The following is a 19,861-nucleotide window of genomic DNA, read 5'->3' on the forward strand; positions in this document are numbered from 1 at the left end:
GTTTTTTTAACAGTGTATTTCGATAAACACATCATTAAGCTTTAAACTGCTGCAATTAAGAAAAAAATAAAACGATTTTTGAAAACTAACATTTTCAAAAATCGTTTTGAAAATCGTTTTTAAAAAATCATGTTGCTCATTAAATTATGCCGATGTCAAAAACGGTTTTTACTTGATGAAATAATGCTGATAACAAATATGTTTCACACTAAAATCAAATATTGCTTAATCCTCAAAAAAAAGGTCTGGAAAAATATGATATAAATGTAATATTTTTATCAAAATAGACATTATTATGTACAACTTTCCAGAAACGCAACAGGCGTTCTTTTTGACATAATCGAAATGAAGGAAACTAATTTACTTACGCATGGTATGCTTTTTGCCATATTAGGTAACATTTTTCAAAGGGAAATGTTAAAAAACGGTTATGCCTCCATATGCGGTTATGCCCCCACTTCCCCTAATTGATAGTTAAATAAGGCATGGGTTACATGCCAGTGTAAAACGTTGGTCCAATACGTATATGATATTGGGCTGAATTCCTTCTGAATTCTTATATAATAATGTTCAGTAGGACCAATGAGATGTAACATTTAAACAATGATCTTCCATTCAGCATCATTGATTCATCATTGATTCATCATCCATTTATCACTCATTTATTGATTCATCATTGTACCAACCCATACCTAACATAATGAAACGTCTGACTAACGTCGGCTTGTGGTAGTGGAAAAGCTCATGGAACTGGCTTTCTTTGATTCTAAAATCTCAGAAGCCTGAGATATTAGCGGCTTCGTTAAAACTTGGTATAGAAAGTTCTACACAGGAAACTTTTTCAGAAAATCTTTGCAAAACTCAAAGAAAAAAATTTATTTACGGTGTATTAGTATTTAATTATAAACGTAATTTTTAAGCATTTTCTTTGCTGATTCATTTTCTGTTTTTACTTGTACTGGTAAGAGACCTGTTTTATTTTTAATGGTAATATCTGGTTTCCAATTTAGAATTTCTTTAACAAGTTCATCGTCTCCATTCAACTTTAACACCATGTGTAACGGAGTGTCATCATCTGGTCCTATTTTTAAAATAGTGTTGGTCAGCCTATTAATGTAAGTAAGTGTATTTATCGGGGCCGGTAAAAAATTATTTATATGATTTACAAAAACTTATTAGATATAAAAAATGGTTCAAAAATCTCACTCACCTCCTAATTCGTTTATATTGCAGGAATACTCTAACAGCTTTTTGGCACTATCCTTGTTGTCTTGAAAAATTGCCAAGTGTAATGCAGTCCACTTGTCTTTATTTTTCGCGTTCACATCCGCTCCGTGACCACAGAGTTTTTCGATACATTCTACGTGATTATATCTAATTTATTTACAAACCACTTTGATTAGTAAGTACCAAATAATAGTCTTCAGATGATAAAAAAAATAGTCTTCAGATAGTACTAGTCGACAAACAATAACAGTCTCAAAGTCGCAGAAAATAAATGGAAGTATTTACCATATTGCCAGCATTTTGCGGAAAACTTTAAACATTTAGTTTTAATGCATGCATTTAAACCCAAGGTTTGAATATTTTGGAAGTTCGATTTTAAAATACAGCGTCAAAAAGTTCTATTTTAAAATACAGCGTCAAAAAGTTCGATTTTAAAATACAGCGTCAAAAAGTTCGATTTTAAAATACAGCGTCAAAAAGTTCGATTTTAAAATACAGCGTCAAAAAGTTCGATTTTAAAATACAGCGTCAAAAAGGAAATATTTTGTAGTTTTGATTGAATAAAAAGCAATGAAGTTTCAAACATCAAACAGATTAACATTGTAATTAGTTAAAATAAAAGTTCAAGTATTAAATAAATTCTTCTAATGTTTAACTATCCATGCAACACCGAAATCTGGTGGCTGCAATTGGAAATCTGGCTGCTGCAACTAGATAAATGGCGACTGCAACTAGAAATAAATGAAATATATACCAGCTTACTTTAGCAAAGCTTACTTTAATATGTTATCAGCAACCTTTTCTTTTTTTTTGAAAGTTACTCATTTGATTAAATTTAATGAAGGTAAATCTGGGGTAAAGCTAAATGTAAAAAAAAGTGAACGGTATAGCAATGTCACTCAGTAAAGCTTCGAAAGCTGAAAACATACCAATAGTAACTCTTCACCAGCGTCTGCACAACAAAGTCCTATCACATGGTAGAAGTATAGCAACCGTGGTAAGTGCAATGTTTTAATTTGTTCTTGTTTCAGTACTTATCACTTTACCCGGTTGAGGATTCGGCAGAACGTTCGCAGATATCACCGCAATAATTAATGCATTACTTAGTATCTACAAATATCTGTTTCCACCAAATGGTATACTAGGACGAGAAATATATCAAGGTTCCATTAAAAGATCGAGTCATAAATAAAGCGTCAGAGTAGAAGGCAATATTTCATCTCTCAGGGCTTCTTCTTGTACCGAAGACAAAGTAGTTTTTTTCCAATTAAAAGTTATTTCAGCACACTTCAAAAAAAATTTCTTGAAGCAAATATTGACATTAACACTTTATGGAATTTATAGAATTTTGACGAAATTGGACTTTTAGGCGATCAACACACAGAGTATGTAATTTTCAGGCGTGGTACTAAACTGGTTGATAGTAATAAAAAAAGTCACACAATCGGTAGTGTCAACGTTACCAATACCATTCTGCTACCATTCGTAGTTTACAAATCAATAGTCTATTTAAAGACTGATGGGTATACGAACTATCAAACACCGTAGTTACAACATTCAAGTCGAGTTGGATAGAAGAAAAACAACTTATTCAATGGTTCTATGAAGTATTATTGTCAGCGAATAAATTAATTCCAGTAATTAGTTTGGTCATTTGGTCAAACTCTTAAATTGAGTAGTTTATTTAATTATCAATTCATTTTTTCAATTACAGGTAATCCCCTATTAGTCTTGGACGCTACGTCACACATGCTACTTATTTTAATTGGCAATAACATCAGGCTGATATGTTTATCGGCTCATTCGTCCCATATACTTCAATTGTTAGACAAAATGTTAAACTCGTTTGGTGGAAAATACAGAATTTTTATGCTGTTTCAAGTTCCAACAATTTAACAAAAGACAGTTTCATTGCCGCAGACCTGCATCCATGAATCAACTCAGACCTGCATCCATGAAACAACTCTGACCTGCATCCATGAAACAACTCTGACCTACATCCATGAAACAACTCTGACCTGCATCCATGAAACAACTTAGATTTAATTAGTAGTTTATTTATTTTTCTATTTAATTTACCTTGATTTTGTTTATCAAAATATAACTAGTTTACTTTTCCCCGATGGTACGGCGAAAAGTAAATGTTTTCATCAATTTTTTTAAATTTTAAATATTTTTGCTCAATTTTTACAAACTTTTATAATGTAAAGTAAAAAAAAAAACAAACTTAAAAATACATATTTTTTTTTAAAAATAATTGAATTTAAAGCTAATCGTTTAATCTTACCCCATTTTTTCTGTTGATATAGGTTTACAAAAAAAAAAAAAGTGCAATTAGAAGATGAAGAGATTCACATTAAAATTTCCCGGCGTTGGAAGAACTTGTTTAAATTTAGAAACTCTTTCCCGGGTTTTTAATGTTTTAATTAATGATTAAAACTTTTATTCGAAACTGAAATAAAATCTTTGAGTTCTTTTTGACTTGTATTTAAATTTAACATCCAAAATATTTAGATTTAAGGTTGAAAATATTTAGATTTAAGGTTGAAAATATTTAGATTTAAGGTTGAAAATATTTAGATTATAGCACAAGAAAAAAGAAAAAAAAAAAACCTTGAGAATCCAGGAAGAATGCGGTATATCTGGTAAGTAGAATAATATGTATAATTTTTTAAAGTAGATAAAAATCTTAAAATGAATACTACTTGGCTGCGTAATGAAGCGCAGTAGATTGATCTTCCTTTCTCGCGTTTACATCGGCTCCTTTACTGAGCAAAAAATCAATGTAATTTATCCAACCATGCTGCACCGCAATTAACATAGATTGATTCACTTGTTCTTGGGTTATGTTTTCCACGGTTGATTTAAACCAACAAAATGCTTTAACATCTCCGTTAATTGCGCAGTTAGTAAGAAATTCATCTATTTTGTCTGATAATAAATCTAAAGACAAAAAGAATGTTTAAAGACAAAAAGAATGTATAAAAAGAAAAAGTAATTGTTAAATATTATTATTTTCAAAAATAAAAGGTCAAATTAGATTTAATAAATCAAATATGATTAGAAAACGAGTTTCTACAATCTTTGTATTTTTTTCTTGATTGCCCTAATAATTTTGGGAGATGACTGATAAATCTAGATTTAAAAAATCCGTACCTATCTTTTCTACGCCGATTATCTGAAGAATAGCATCATCCACATTTCGTTTTGAATGAATTTCAGCTAACGTATTACCAGAAATTGTCATATATTCTTTAAGTAACTTTAGGCAACCAGCATGGTTATGCTGTATTACGTAAAACATTGGTGTTATTTGATTCAAACCATCTACAAATACAGGGAAGTTCTGATACTGTAAAATTTGGAGCAAGCATTCATAATGACCGCCTAGTGATGCATCATGAATAGCTTGAAAACCAAAATTATCCCTTTTATTAGCATCAGCTCCATTTTCAAGAAGAACCTGAACGCAATGTGGTTGATTGTGCCTTACGGCCATATGCAGGGCTGATAATCTAATCAACAAAAATCAAAATGCATGTTCATCACTTTGTGTTTTTATGTGGCGTGTAAGTGCGCATGTTTATGTGTGTGCGTGAGTGTACATGCATTATTTACCCTTGCCCGTTTATTTCTTCTACAGGAATATCATTTAAATCTACTCCATTTTGTTTAAGTATCTTTACTATATCCGTTCTGCCAGCTTTCGCTGCATGGAGTAGGTCAACCAGCTTTTCATTCAAAGTTTTGTTATCGCAAGAATACTTTTTCGATTTCCTTAATTCCGTAAAAAACATTTCTGAAAGTCTATCATTTGTTTTCAACAGGCAGAGTAACGATACCTTTTTATTTTTTTTTTTTTTTTTTTTTTTTGCAATTTGACGCCAAATGTAGATGTTTTAAAAGTATGACCACGGTTACTAAAACAAATTCTTTTAAGGAGTTTTTTTTTTGCAGAAATCAAATTAGTTTTTTTGAGTTTAAATAAAATTTGAGTATAAACTCAAAATAATTAGTTACAGGTAAGAGATGAAATTAAAATAACATTAAAATCAACCACAACAAGAATAAAAGTAATTATTAGTTAACTATTAAAAAGTAAAAAACAATATTACTAACAAAAACACTGAAATATTATTATAAATATCCATGCAGGGAATTCATTGTTTGGTAATTTTCGAATGTTGTTTCGAATATTTTAAAGGATTACGTCATAATTACCATCATCTGAAGAAGAGGAAATCAATTGTAAACGATATTCCTCTTTCAACTTTTCTGTTCTCGATTTTAACTTCAGAAAAAACATGAAAAGAAATATAAAACAGAACTGGAAATCGAAACAAGGTATTTAGGTATATTAGACGTGGAAGCACCATTCGTTGTCTTGATTCGCAAACAATCCTTGTTTAACCTAAAATATTTAAAGTACCCTTATGTATTTTGGTAGTTTAATCAATTAATGTGGCAAACAACTCAACTTCTCTACTTTTTGTTATTAAGACACAAGTCTCTCATGCACATATATTTATATGTACATATTTGTAGTACATTTATTTGTAGGTAAAAAGTATCAATAAGTGGTTAATTTCAACATACTTTATGTTCAAGTAAATTTCGATATAAAAATGATTCATTTTGATTTAAATACCGTAACTTTTGTTTACATTACAGTTGATGGTACACCTGGAACCATGATGCAATTAAATTTGTTAAAGAACCAAAATATTAGCCAAAATATGTTATTATTCAAAAAAGAAATTCAAATATTTTATTAACTTTCCTCAAAACTTATTATTTGAAAAACTTACAAAAAGAAAACGATTGAAAATATATAATTTATTCTCTGAACATTTTTTATTTATATCAAGTATATCAAATATTAAGCTTCTTAAAAATTATTAAGAGTATTAATATTATTTACTATTTACCTTATTTATTCCGTTGATTTCTTATTGTTTACCGTTTTAAAAAAACATAGTTGTTTAACAAAGTTGGGATGGTTCCATTTTTTTAACTATTGAAATATTTTAACAAACAATATGTTCAACACTGGCCAACAAAAACTTATTGAGCGGAGTTAACTTTTCGAAAACCCAATGTTCAGCGAAAAAAATAAGCTGCTCACTGGCTGATGAAACATTTTGTAGATCTAAACTTTTTGATATTTGGTTTAAAGTTTTTTTCACTGCTGAAGAACACTCTCTCAAGAAAAAATCAGCTGTAGTGTCAAAGCTCAGATATGGGGTCGTTTGGGCTTAGAGTTAGATTTGGAGAGTTAGTTAGAGTTGTGAACTGACGGGATAGCGTTTGGGCTAGAATAATTTTTTAACTAAATTAAAAAAAAACAAACAGGAGACTTCCGCATGATCTTAAAAACTTTTTGATACAACATGACCAAGGGGGCGCACGCAACTTGGGCAAGTTTTTCTAATGGTTTTAACAGGGAAAATTAGGGAGCACCATTGCCCCAATTTACCCTCATCCCTCAAGGACTCAGGCCTTCACAGGTCAAGCTCTAACCTCTATGAGTATAATTGTATAGAAATATAATATATTATATGCTCCAATAACTTTTTTAGCAGAAGCCTATGAAATGAGTAATTTCTAAGATATACGTGTAGCTGCAAAAAATCCACTTAAGTTAAAGACACCGTCAAAATTAACACTTTGACATATATTGACATTTATGTCAATATGTATTAAAAGTATGTAATGCATAATTACTTTTTTGCAAGCTTTTTTTGACTTTGCTTTTAATTTGTAATTTTTATTACAGAAATACAAATCGAAACAAAGTTGAAGTTTTTCATATGCTCGTATTCGTTTAACGGAAGCGACGGTTGTCGTTTAAGCAACTTAAATGATATTTACGAAGATGTAATTTTACGAGACGAAGAACCTTGTAGATGGTTTGACGAGAAGTATAGGTACCTTTGTGAGCCAACTCCATTTTTGTTAAGTGCTTGTTTAGTGAAAGATCTTACTCGAAAAAGTGATAAAAAAGATCAGTCAAACAAAACCGTAGCAGCTGACAATCAATCCAGAAATGACTTGATCATTGTTGACAGACTTCATTCTGGAAGCCTAACTGATTCATCTTGCATCAAACGCAATCATTATTTTCAAAATCAAAATGACTCTACATCGATACGTACGAGTTGTAATACGAATACGAGTTGTAAAATAATTAACTTGACATCACCTCCAAACATTCTGAAAAACTTATTGGATGGACAGAAGGAAGCAGAAAAAAGTTTAACCATAAGCACTCACCGTGCATTTAAAGTAGAAACAGCGGAAAGAGAGCGCCTTCCTATTAAAAAACCGAACGTAATGGTGTATGATCATATAAACTCTTTTCGGAACAACAACAAAAAAAAGAGAAAAAGTTTGATCAAAAGTTGCTGAACACAACAAAAGAATTATCATTAATTCAAAAGTTAAACTAATTGGAAGCATATCGAAGGTGAATTTAACATACCTTTTTGAGATTTAACATTCAAAGTTGAACTACTTTCAGCAGATAACTATATAAAATTTTTCTTTCAGATATAAAATTATTTTTTCTAATACAATAGTGCGTATCGCTAGCTATGAAATATCTTCGAAATTTATATTACAACTGAAAAAAAATTATAACACTGTCTAATATTTTAGTGATGTACAGAGTAAAAGGTTTTTTAACATTTAGTCGTCATTTAAAAAAAAAAAAGCGTATTTTATTGTAAACCTTTTTGTTTGTAATTTTTTTCTGAAATCATAAGATGTTTTTATTTTTCTGTAAAAATGCTTAACGACAAAAAAATTAAATTAGGAACAAATTTAGGGAATTTCTTTTAGAAATCTAAAGCAGAGTTGATAACGCCTCCCGGCGGCTAAGTAACTTTCTGCCGAAAAACCGACTTTTTTGGGAGACGGAAGTCACTGGCGGCCGCCGTCAGAAGATATTTTAAAGGCTAGGTGATTTGGAGACCGCCTCCAGTGGTTTCCGCTTCCCGAACGGCAGCGGCCTCCAAAAAATTCTGCTTCCAAAACAAAATTCTAACGGCGGGTTCTAATTGGAAGGCGGAAGCAACCGGAGATGGAAGCCGGAACATATTGCTGGCCAAAAAATATTTGGGAGGTGGTCGCCAATAGCTGCGGAAGAAACGTAGAGGCGAGAAGATTTCTGCCGTTTATCAACTCTGATCTAAAGATCATCTACCAAAAATGATCCTTGTGTTTTTTACTCAATACTCTTAATTGTTTGTTTAAAATTTATGTTGTTATAAAATTATTCTCCTTTTTTTTTTTTTTGAGTTCAAAAAATGAACTAAAAATATATTAAAATCAAAAACAAACTGGTTTCTATGAGGAGTAAAGCTAACCCTTAAAATTTATTTCAAAATATCATTAACAAACAATTGTGAATGATTTTTTTATACTGCTATATCTTTTACATATCATAACTAGCTTCAGAAATCATAAAAAATATTTTTAATTCAAACAAAATATTAAGCACCAGCGTTATGGTCGATCGTATTGAGTAAAAATAACTTAACGTTATTTTTACTTTATGAAGTAAACTGTAACTGCAACGCCGCTGCTTACAAAGTATGTAGCCTCGACCAACTATTATAAAAAACATTAAATTCTGAAATTTTTACTAAAAAATTTATTAACTTGTGCTTGTACTTATTATAAAGTAAAAGTGGAAACTGAATGCAAAGCCAATACAAAAGTAATTTTATAAATTACGATATTTAAGACTTACAAACTAGCACTGGCATTTTGGTTAACCGTATATAGTAAAAATTACATACTTAATGGTTGTTATAAAAAGAAACATAATACTAGTGCTTACTTACAAGTCTTTCAACATTTAACGTAGCACCTATTTGAATTCATTTAATACTTATTTAAATAATTACAAAAAAGTTTGAAGGATTTGCTGACGACGGTACTCATTCTGTGGCATTGGAACTAGAGCCTCTTGAACAACATTGGCCTGAACAACGTCATCTTCCTGAAAATCAGCACCATCATCTCCTACAGCAATACACATGTTGTGAAGAATAAATGCACACTTGACAAGTTTTGCAGCCAAGTGCATATTTTTAACACGAAGTCCAGTGCTCAATGCATACAAACGTTGCTTAACAATTCCAAATGCTCGTTCAATACAATTTTTTATGGAAATGTGATATATCTTGATTGAGGTCCGTTTACTGCACCAGGGAAAGGAAAAATTAGTCAATCAGTGTTAGGATAGGCACTGTCCCCTAAAATCACACAACCTGGGAAATGGCGCTCACCAGATTCAAAGACATTCCAAAGTGTTGATTCTTGAAGAACCTAAAATATTAACATTACTTCAAATATTCTTGTAAATTACTCTGTACAAAATTGGAACAGTTTATTATATTAATATTTGAAAAAAAAATTAAACTTATGTCAACCCTAAACTAGAACCTCACCAAATTTGTATTGGGATCCTTAGTGGTAATCACTTTCATTACGCTAAATGGTGTCAATATTGTAAAACAATTTTTATGGCTGTATTGGAGTAAAACAGCATTATAAAACAAGTGGATACCCAGTTTCTCAAAATATAAGTTGACTGAAGAATTTTGAATTTCATATCTGTTCTTTAATGGCATCATTCACTCTACAAAACAAAGGGATTGAAAGCTGAAGTATTTTCAAAGATGAATAAAAAATAGTCATTACACTTTAGTTTTCAACCCCATGTTTTGTAGAAAGATGGACGCCTATTGGGCTTGAACTATTTCAAAGTTTTAAGTAAAAGCATTTTTAAGTTTTATAGGATTGGGCCCTGGCAAACTGTGAAAAAAGTTATATAGGATTGGGCCCTGGACAAACTGTAAAAAAAATTTTTTGTACTTATATTTTCATTTAAAAGTTTAATATTGTTAAAAAAACGTTAATGCACAAACGTACTAACTGCAAAATTTCCACTTTTTGAAATTTCTCAACTTATTTAATGATTCAAGAAAAAACACAACAACTTCAGACCTTGAAAAATATAATTGGTAAAAAACATAACTGAATTGAGAACCAATAGCCATTTAGAGTGAAAAAGATTTCGAACTTTTTTTAATGGCCGACTTTTTGAAATAATTTTTTCACGAAAAAAAACTTTTAGCATCTTTATAGAAATTAAACAGTTATCCTGCAAAAATTACCTTAGAAGAAAGAAAAGAACAACTTTGGAAATGTTGAGGTTCGAGTTATATCTATCTTAAATTTTTTTAAAATCAATTTTCATAATATTTATTTGCCATAGGACTCCTTAACAGGTTATCTCCTGATACGAATAACATAATTTACACAAATAGCAAAAAAAAAATCAGTTTCTCAGTTTCTTATATACATATTGTTTATATAAAAGATTAAATCGACAATAAATTTGAAGCTTCGTGACTCATCTGTGTTCTTCTTTCAAAAGGCCATTTCTAATTGCGATAATGGTTCGACTTAGATGTGCATTGTGTTGTTGAAGGTAGCGAATCATCTCCGATTGTTTTTCTAATACATCCTCTACATCTTCACTGTCTCTGTAAGAGAAAAAAATTTTTTAATAAAACTACAGCCGGATAAAAGCAGACAACAAGAATTTCACGAAACGAACAAAAAGTCATAACCAGAGAATTTAACGAAACGAACAGACAAACTCAATAAGATTATTAATGAAGATAAGAATGAGATTTCGCAATAAAATTTAAAAGTATTGAAAAAAAAAAATCTTGACAACAATGAAGAAATTGTTGTACAATTGTTGTATAATTGTTGTATCTTAAATATTTTTCACTTTTTAAAGATTTATTCTAAAAAGTTTTTCTAAAAAGTCAAAATCTTCAATGCTGCAACCTTTGCAAATAAAAAAGTAAATCAAACTCTCTCACAACTCACTTGCCAAAATAAACACTGAGATATTGTTGTTTCTAATAAGAATATTACATAAACTTTATAGCACAGAAACCCTGCATAATATTTTACTTATAACATGGTCTCATACCATAAGGTTTTGTAAGTGTGTTCTCCGTTAAAAAAAGAATTTAAGTTATGAAAATTTAAAATTGAAATCTGCTTTTGATCCACAAAACTCTCTGAAATGGTACTTACTTAAAACCGATTTCTGAGACATCCATGTAAATAGCAGAGTTGTGAAAGTCATTTGCACAATCCTGTTGATAAACATCAGGAAGTTTACTAGCTTTGTTGAAAGAAAAAACATATGCTGAAAAAAAATCAAAGAACATTTTATTATTAAAAAAATATTTTAAAAAACCAAAAATAAGGATCTGATCAGCAGATTTAAATGAAAAACTTACCAAGATAAACATTGACAGAAATCAATGATGTAAACACTTCAATAGAAGCAACAATTTGATATACTCTAATTAATGATAACATTCCATTGTTTGGATGATTACCTGTGAAAGCTACCACAAGCAAAAGAGAGGCATTGCCTGGATTTAAAAAAAAAAAAAACACTCACAAAAAATGTTAAATATATTTAAATATAAATTTAACAAATATTTAAACCTTTTTAATGTAAAAGAATAAAAAAGAAACAAAAGTTAACGCCAACATTAACTAAATCAAAAGTCACTTGTTCCCAGTCTTGAACTTTTTAGTTGAATTTAGCAACTTTTAACTTTTATTAGTATTGTTAATTCATCATTTTATACAAACAAATATTTTTTTTCCAAAATATTTTAACATAAGACTAGCCAATAAGTATCACTACCATAAGGTTTTTCTATCAACATAAAAATGCTATTTTTACCTAAAGAAAAAATTCCCAAAGGAATTCTTCTTAAATCTTTTGTTTTTGTAAAGAATTGTAAGTAACCAAATCTTCTTAATGAATGATGAATAAAATGCAAGTAACGATCAAACAAAAGAGTAAATGCCCACATTACCACATTCATTGCAGTGAGAAGAGCAAATGGTTCGTCAACACCACCAAGTAACTTCACATGCAAAACATCGTACAAAATAAATGATAGTACTTCAAATGTAGTCTAAAAAAAAAAAAAAATTTGTTTTAACAATTTTTAAAAAGATTTATCTAAAGTTATCACATCATTATTTAAAAGATATATATATGTATATTATATATATATATATATTAGGGGTGTCCACTATGCAAAAAATTTTCAAAACCACCCAAATTGAATTTTTTCCCATTCTAGTGTTTGTGTAGAGTGTAAAAAAAAGTTTTACTAAACTTTAATGACTATTCTAGAGCCCCCTCAAAGCCCCTAAAGATAAGCCCCAATTTCCTGTTTAACCCATTAGTGCCTGAGTTTTTTGTTATATTTTACAAATTATAGAGATGGCACGAATGGGTTAAAACAGTAGCACATTTTTGCATTTATTACAAATTTCATAAACAAGCAAATTAATACTATGATATTGACACAATTTAATATGTAACATTGACTGTTATAATTATTTTGCTGGTTCCTGTTTTAGTTAAATAAATTAAAACTGAAATGTTGACAAGAAGTGGTAAAGTTGTAGAAACTGAACTCAAGTCTTTGCCAACCAGTTCCAGTTGTTTGTCAGACACAACTGACCAGCCTTCACCATCATCATCTTCATCATCAACAACAAGGCCTGTTACTCGTGCCTCTACTAAGTTTTGGTTAATAGGACACCCATCACCATCAATAACTGGTTCCAAACTACCCGATTGCAGACAGGTTTTGAAATTTTTTCTTTTTTTACGACGCGATGAAGAAAATATCTGAAATCATGTAACAAATCAAGAAATTGGCTATATAGTAATTGACGCTGTTGTAACTTTCTGGAACATGGCACCCATCAAGACAAAGACAAGACAAAATTTGGTGTTAGATTTTATGTGTCTCTGGAATGAGTGGAACGGCTTGTTGAAGAACAAGAATCGCAAAAGTGATGCTGGCGGAAAACGTGTTAACTTCTTGGCCAAGTTGGATAGTCTTTTTGATATTGGATCACCTGATGCCATACAGGAAATCATGAAATCCAGGCTACTGACTGCCCAAAAGAAAGATGATGATGTTGCATTCTATTTAGATAAAAAAAAAAAAGACAGAAAGGCGACCATGGACAGGCATGACAAAATCTTTGAGATTTAAGCAAAAATGAAAAAAGTCAGATATAATCCGAAAATCATACTTAGAGATGAAGAAAAAGAAAGAGTAGAAAAAGAAGGTAGACAGGATGATCAGGATGATGAGGACATGGAAGTTAATGACGAAGAACAGAAATATTAATGAAAATATTGCTATTGCTGAAGTAGATATCGGTTTAGGGTGGGATTTGAATTATGAACCTCCAATGAATAGACGATCAGAATTTGTTACTCTTCACCTCCCCAAAAGAATTATGCAATGCGAGGAAATCACTTCTGCAGCAGACAGGCTGAAATTGTCTGATAATAAAACAACTATGATTGTGTCTGCTGTAATTAAAGCTGCTGGTGGAAACTTGGACGATTTTGATATCTCCAGATCTACATCTCGTCGAAGTAGAATGTTAAATCGACAGAGGATTGCTGAGAGTGTTATAGATAATGTGAGGCTCAACCCACCTCAGTTTGGTGCCCTTCACTGGGACGGAAAATTGATAAAAGACATACTAGTCGTGCAACATAAACAGTTAGCTGTGCTTGTGTCAGGTGCTCCAGAATACAGTGAGGGAAAATTGCTTGGTGTTCCTGTTCTCGTTGATTCGAAAGGAGAGACTCAAGCAAATGCAACATTGGATCTCCTAGAAGCTTGGGATCTAAGCGACAATTTTGTGGCATTGGTATTTGATGCCACTGCCAGTAATAGTGGCATCCACAATGGTGCTGCTAAATTGATTGAAGAAAACTTAGGTAAAAAACTTCTCTATCTTGCCTGTCGACATCACATTTTTGAAATCTTTGTTGGAGCAGTTTGGAAGAAATTATTTGGAAACATTTTTGGTCCAGAGAATAAATTCTTTGCTGAATTTAAAACTGCTTGACTAGCATTGGATAAACAGTTGCCAATCGAAACTTTAGCTGTTGAAGGCACCTGGTTGCAAAACCTCAAAGAACAGACCATACAGCATTTGACACATCTACTTGCTAAGGAAGATGCTACAACATTTCCAAGAGATGACTATCGTGAATGTGCTGAGAACACACTGATCATCTTTGGGCAAACTCCACCGCAGGATGTACACTTTCTTAAACCAGGAGCTATCCACCAAGCTCAAAAAGTTCATGTTTTCTAAACAAAAAGTTCATGTTTTCTAAACAATTGCCTTATGATCAGAGGATGACGACCAATGCCAGATTAACCCGGGTTCCTGGGAGCCTAGGCGCCCGGCCCCCAAAAACTAGGGTATCAGTGGGGCCCCCGATTTTTAACGTTTATATTATTTTTTTTATTATATATGACTTGACATTCTAAATTAATTTTATTAATTTCTAAGGAAGTTAATTCCATTAATTTCTTATGTAATTAAAAATAACAACTCTAAACTTTTAAAAAAAAGTTCGAACTTGAACACGTTCGAACTGTATTGGAAAAAAGTTCGAACAACATTTTATTTTTTTTACTTGAAAAGGTGAAATAAACGGATACAAGTTAAATGCTAAACTGCTTAATTATTTATCAAGAAATGTTTACAACAAATCATTTTGATTTGAATTTTTTATTTTATTTGAGAACAAATAATATCACTTAAATTAATAGTTGTTTGTTTTTTTATTTTTTTATATTTATTGGTAAATATGTATTAAATATTTTATATATTTTTTGAAATATTAGTTTTTTACTAGTTTTTTTTTTACCACTAAAGAATTATAAATTAAGATATTTCCGCTTAAATATTTTCTGTACATTATTGTACAATTATTTTTGCAATAATTGGACAATAATGTACAGAAAATATTTAAGCGGAAATTTAAAAGCAAACTGAAAAAAAAATAAATGTGACAAACAGCAAACAACATTAAAAAAAATCCCAAGATTGACTAATTTTTTCCAATCTCCTGATAAAGCATTAGAGGAGAATCAATGTTTGTCAACTGAATCAAACCCAACTGCAGAAAGTTCATAATTGCAGAATGTAACAGATAGTTCTTCAATGAACAATGTATCGGTGTTATCCAATTTAACAGCGCAGCAAGAAAATGTGTCATATGGCAATGTAAGAATACCTTGGAATTTAGAGAAAAGAATAAATAATTAAATTTATTGTTATTATTGTTATTACCATTATTATTATTTCTTTTTTTATTGTTGTTATTATTATTTTTGTTATGAGTAACATTATTAAATGTATTATTATCTTTAATCGTGAACTTAAGCTGCACCGTTGTTTTTTGTTTTAGTGCAGTCTGTTAATATGTCAATCTGACCCAGCATTGTGGACGGATTTGAAAGAAGCACAGCGCTACTGGATTTCTATAAAAGAAATTCCTGATCAAAATGTTGAAGACAAAAGTTTTGAAAAATCTAAAAAAGTAACGAACACCAAAGTAAGGTGCTGCTCTCTTATCTATTTTTCTTTTAAGTTGAAAAATGGTGAAATTCGAAAGAGAGACTGGCTTATTTATTCACCATCCACAGGAAAAATATTTTGTTTCTTCTGCTTGCTTTTTCAAGATTCAGACGACAATTTCAGATCTGGATTCAACGACTGGGCACATGGACTGCATTCTATACATAGACACGAACAAAGCAAGCAGCATTCTGATGCAGTCCAGTGCTAATTTGGAAAAGTTACATTAAAAGGAAAAATTGATATTCATTTAAAACAGCAGTTGGAGGATGAAAAGCGTTACTGGAGGGAAGTTCTGAGAAAAGTTGTTGAATGCTTGAAGTTTTTGTGCAGTCGAGGTCTAGCTCTTAGAGGTGATTCAGAAGAAATAGGTCACTTTAGTAATGGAAATTTTCTCGGGGCCTTGGAGTTCTTAGCAAAATTTGATCCATTTCTTGCTAAACACTTAGAAAGCCGAGGAAACCAGGGCAAAGGAAATGTTTCATACATTTCATCAACAAGTTATGAAGAAATTGTCTTCTTAATGGCAAAAAAAATTCTGAATTCCATTAGCAGCAAAATTGCCAGTGCTAAATACTTTTCACTGATTGTTGACTCATCAACTGACACTTCACACTGTGACCAACTTGCAATAATCATTCGATATGTGAGCGAGGAAGCTGTTGTGCAAGAAAGATTTATTGGGTTTGAATCTTCATGCGGACATAGCGGAAAGGCTATGGCAGATGCTGTCAAGAAAACATTAGATAAGCTTGGCTTAAACATTAAAGATGCTTGTGGTCAGTCATACGACAATGCATCTAACATGTCAGGAAAATACAAAGGCCTGCAAGCACTACTGAAAAATGAGAACCCAAACATTGAATTTATTCCTTGTGCAGGACATTCTCTAAATTTAGTTGGCGTAAATGCTGTTGACGGCTGTGAGGCTGCATCCGATTTCTTTGGGTTTCTCCAATCGCTGTATAACTTCTGTGCTTCTTCAACTCACAGATGGCAGATAGTTTGTTCAGGTCTTGTAGGTGGTGCTGGAAAGGACAGGAAAGTTACCATTAAAATCCTGAGTGGGACAAGGTGGTCAGCAAGAGCCATTTCTATCAAAGTTTTACATTCAAATTACAATCATATCCTTGTCACATTAGAATCAATTATTCTGGATAAAGATGAAAAACGTCAGACACAAAACGAAGCCACTGCACTTTTTAAAAAAATGAAAACTTTGAATGTTGCGTTTATGACGGAGCTATGGCACAGAATAATGTTCTGATTTGATGCTACAAGTATGAAACTTCAGGATAAAACTGCAGATCTGGATCTTGGTGTTCGATTTCTTAAATCTCTTTTGGAATATGTGACGTCAGTTCGTGAAAATTTTCTCGACATCAAGAAAGTGCTAAAAGGTTCTCAAGCATTATTCCTAATCATTACAAGCATGAAAATAAAAGAAAGAAGACACGCAAATTAGGGTTTGGTGAAAATAGCAAGAATGAAGCGGTTCTTAGTGGCAATGAAAAATTTAAAATCAAGTATTTTTTCCCAATCATAGACAAGTTGAAAATGTGCTTAAAAGAAAGGCTTTTTGCTTACGCGTCTGCAGAGAGAAAGTTTGGTTTTCTAACTAGTTTTCAGATCATGATCGTTCCTGTCATTGTTGCTGCTGCCAAATCCTTGTGTACGATTTATCCTTCAGACTTAGATACGCAATTTCCTGATGAAGTTATCCAGTTTTCCAAGTACATGCCAAATGAGAAGAATATATCAGCACTTGAATGTTTACAAGCAATTCGTAGGAATAAGTTAGAATCAGTTTTTCCCAATGTTGACATCGCATATCGGATTTTTCTTACTCTTCCCATTACTAATTGTAGTGCAGAGAGAGCATTTTCAAAAATGGCAATAGTTAAGAATGATCTCCGTTCCTCAATGTTATATGATCGTTTAGATGCTCTTTGTTTAATGACAATTGAAAGAACACTGTTAAAAAATATAAATTTTCAAGATGTTGTAATTGACTTTGCAAATGTGAAAGCAAGAACAGTTTCTATTTAAATAAAAAAGTAATCTTATGTTTTTTGCATTCATTTTTAAATACACTTTTTTAGGAATGGGGCCCCAAATATTTTTTGGCTCCCGGCCCCCAAGACCCTTAATCCGGCCTTGATGACGACCAAACTTTTTGGAATGAATAGATATCTTTCTCTTTTCCACACATCATATCAGCTTGGACAAAAGCTAGCATTGGTGCTGATGCACCTATGAATGACCTGCAATTCATCCACGACATGATGGACTACAAAGAAATAGACAAGGAAGTTGCTGATGTCATTCTTTCTAAAATAACCAATCACAGATGGTATTTGACAGAAGAGGTAGTTCCATTTGCTTTCTTCAGCAAACATGTTAGTTCCACTGTGAAAAAAGATATGGCAGCCAAACTCTTGGAAATTCCAGTACCCGAACATTTTCGTAAGCCAGTTGGTAAGCCAGTTTTTCGTCAAATCACTCATCAAACAGGTTTGTCAAATCTTCTGGGACCTGAATCTCACTCATTGTTCAGCATTCTTGGCATCAATACAGATTGGCTTGCTAAACCAATTGAACAATGGACAGAGCAACCAGGATACAAAGAAGCTGAAAAATTTGTTCGTACGGTAAAAGTTGTAAATGATACTGCAGAAAGAGGAGTTAAACTGATTTCAGAATTTGCCACCATCATAACCAGTGATCCAGAACAAAGAGAATGGTTGCTGCAGGGCATTGAAAATCGCAGGCAGCAATATCCTGATTTTGGCAAAAAAACTCTTGGACAATGAAACAACATTAATAACATTCAGAAAGACAGTCTTAATTTTAGTTTTGGGGTTCCTGTCTGATACTTTGACTATACCTGTTAACCAAAAATGCAGAACTAGCTTGGTTAAACTGGATAATTTACCATATATTATGCAACCTGCTTTTGTTTGGCTTGGTTTCTGTGATTTAATTTCTAAATACTTGAAAAATGAGGGGGCTCTAGAATAGTTATTAAAATTTGATAAAAAATTTTTTTACATTATACACAAACCCTAGAATGGGAAAAAATTCAATTTGGGTGGTTTTGAAAATTTTTTGCATAGTGGACACCCCTTATATATATATATATATATATATATATATATATATATATATATATATATATATATATATATATATATATATATATATATATATATATATATATATATATATATATGAAATGTAAAGAACTCGAATAACATCAACAACCCACCAGTAGAATTAGATACAAAACTACCAGCCAGACACTGGGGAATTTTTTTACTAAATCTTTAGCTGAATGCATTGAAACATGAGTTGGAAGGAGACTTTGCTTTGAATCATTTAAGCTTTCTGGAAGTAGCGCACAATTGCATTCTGTTGGATCGCTAAACGAACTCTAAGGAAAAAAAGGAGCACTATATGATATTTTACTATTAGCTAACTCTATTAATAAATTAACTGAACTCCTTAAATATTTTGTTTTTGATACAATATAATTACTTTTTAAAGTTTATATCAACAGATTTTTTTTTCTTAATAGCTTAAATCCAAACTAATTCTAAAGCAAATAAATGATGCAGCAACAACTTTAGTAGAAATTTTTATTAAAAACCTGTGGTGATAAATATTTTTAATAAGAAAATTTCCAGAAATAATTTCTTTTTACAATCAACAAATTGAGTAGTATGGTTCAGTATCTTCATTATCTAAATCACTTTAATAATTTAACATCTGTTTTTAACAGTTTGTTGTATGAATAGATTTTAGGATGTTTTATGTAATGTAAAATAATGTAATTAAAATATTTAAAAAAATAATAAAATGATTACTTGATAAGCTGGGAATACTTAAAGCCAATTATTTTCATTACAAACCATAAGGAATATGTGGATATGATAATTTTTAGATAGGCTTTTCAGACCAATTCTTATAAAAACCTTTTTATAAATAAGTTACTTACCCCAATACCATTAATGCTGCTGATGCTGACCATTGATTAATTTAGAGAAAGCTCCTTTTTATCATTTTATAACTGGAAAATAAATGCAACTTATAAAATGTAAAC

General features: G+C 31.1%; 3 protein-coding genes, 1 long non-coding RNA gene and 1 pseudogene across 4 annotated transcripts in view; 2 read left to right on the plus strand and 3 right to left on the minus strand.

Annotated features, from left to right (window-relative positions):
- Positions 1-452: 452 nt before the first annotated feature.
- LOC145191396 (ankyrin repeat and FYVE domain-containing protein 1-like) lies at positions 453-5,074 on the minus strand. Its single transcript, XM_090066762.1, has 5 exons — positions 4,846-5,074; positions 4,384-4,742; positions 3,933-4,170; positions 1,211-1,374; positions 453-1,081 (listed from the first exon to the last, which is right to left on the minus strand). Exons 1-5 carry the CDS (start codon positions 5,022-5,024, stop codon positions 897-899), a joined length of 1,125 nt encoding a protein of 374 aa, XP_089922888.1. The 5' UTR covers positions 5,025-5,074; the 3' UTR covers positions 453-896.
- Positions 5,075-5,382: 308 nt separating this feature from the next.
- LOC145191397 (uncharacterized) lies at positions 5,383-10,971 on the plus strand. The gene is made up of 2 exons (XM_080068486.2): positions 5,383-5,571; positions 7,004-10,971. The coding sequence occupies exons 1-2, from the start codon at positions 5,532-5,534 to the stop codon at positions 7,633-7,635; spliced, it is 672 nt and encodes a 223-aa protein (XP_079924612.2). The 5' UTR covers positions 5,383-5,531; the 3' UTR covers positions 7,636-10,971.
- The window catches only part of LOC149881850 (transmembrane protein 192-like), a 10,776-nt gene continuing 16 nt past the window's right edge, over positions 9,102-19,861 (minus strand). The window contains exons 1-6 of the mRNA XM_090066763.1: positions 19,757-19,861; positions 19,028-19,192; positions 12,020-12,257; positions 11,562-11,699; positions 11,353-11,467; positions 9,102-10,784 (exon numbers count right to left, since the gene is read on the minus strand). The exon at positions 19,757-19,861 is cut by the window's right edge and continues 16 nt beyond it. Coding sequence (XP_089922889.1) covers positions 10,652-10,784; positions 11,353-11,467; positions 11,562-11,699; positions 12,020-12,257; positions 19,028-19,192; positions 19,757-19,789 — 822 coding nt within the window. The 5' untranslated portion in view covers positions 19,790-19,861 and the 3' untranslated portion in view covers positions 9,102-10,651. The remainder of the gene's footprint in view (positions 10,785-11,352; positions 11,468-11,561; positions 11,700-12,019; positions 12,258-19,027; positions 19,193-19,756) is intronic.
- LOC149881851 (uncharacterized) lies at positions 9,460-9,869 on the minus strand. Its single transcript, XR_016444992.1, has 2 exons — positions 9,684-9,869; positions 9,460-9,561 (listed from the first exon to the last, which is right to left on the minus strand). It is a non-coding gene; the product is annotated as an uncharacterized LOC149881851 (long non-coding RNA).
- On the plus strand, positions 16,970-17,771 carry LOC149881852 (uncharacterized; annotated as a pseudogene).

The sequence above is a fragment of the Hydra viridissima genome, unplaced genomic scaffold (assembly GCF_058129835.1).
Source record: "Hydra viridissima isolate aposymbiotic clone 2 unplaced genomic scaffold, HvirCarnegie_v1 scaffold_11, whole genome shotgun sequence".
Lineage (NCBI taxonomy): Eukaryota > Metazoa > Cnidaria > Hydrozoa > Anthoathecata > Hydridae > Hydra > Hydra viridissima.

Coding starts and splice junctions, on each gene's coding strand:
- LOC145191396 (XM_090066762.1), bottom strand. CDS start 5,024: ATGTTTTTTACGGAATTAAGGAAATCGAAAAAGTATTCTTGCGATAAC. Junction 4,743..4,845: donor GAAGAAATAAACGGGCAAGG/GTAAATAATGCA, acceptor TTTGTTGATTAG/ATTATCAGCCCTGCATATGG. Junction 1,082..1,210: donor CAATATAAACGAATTAGGAG/GTGAGTGAGATT, acceptor TTTTAAAAATAG/GACCAGATGATGACACTCCG.
- LOC145191397 (XM_080068486.2), top strand. CDS start 5,532: ATGAAAAGAAATATAAAACAGAACTGGAAATCGAAACAAG. Junction 5,572..7,003: donor GAACTGGAAATCGAAACAAG/GTATTTAGGTAT, acceptor TTTTTATTACAG/AAATACAAATCGAAACAAAG.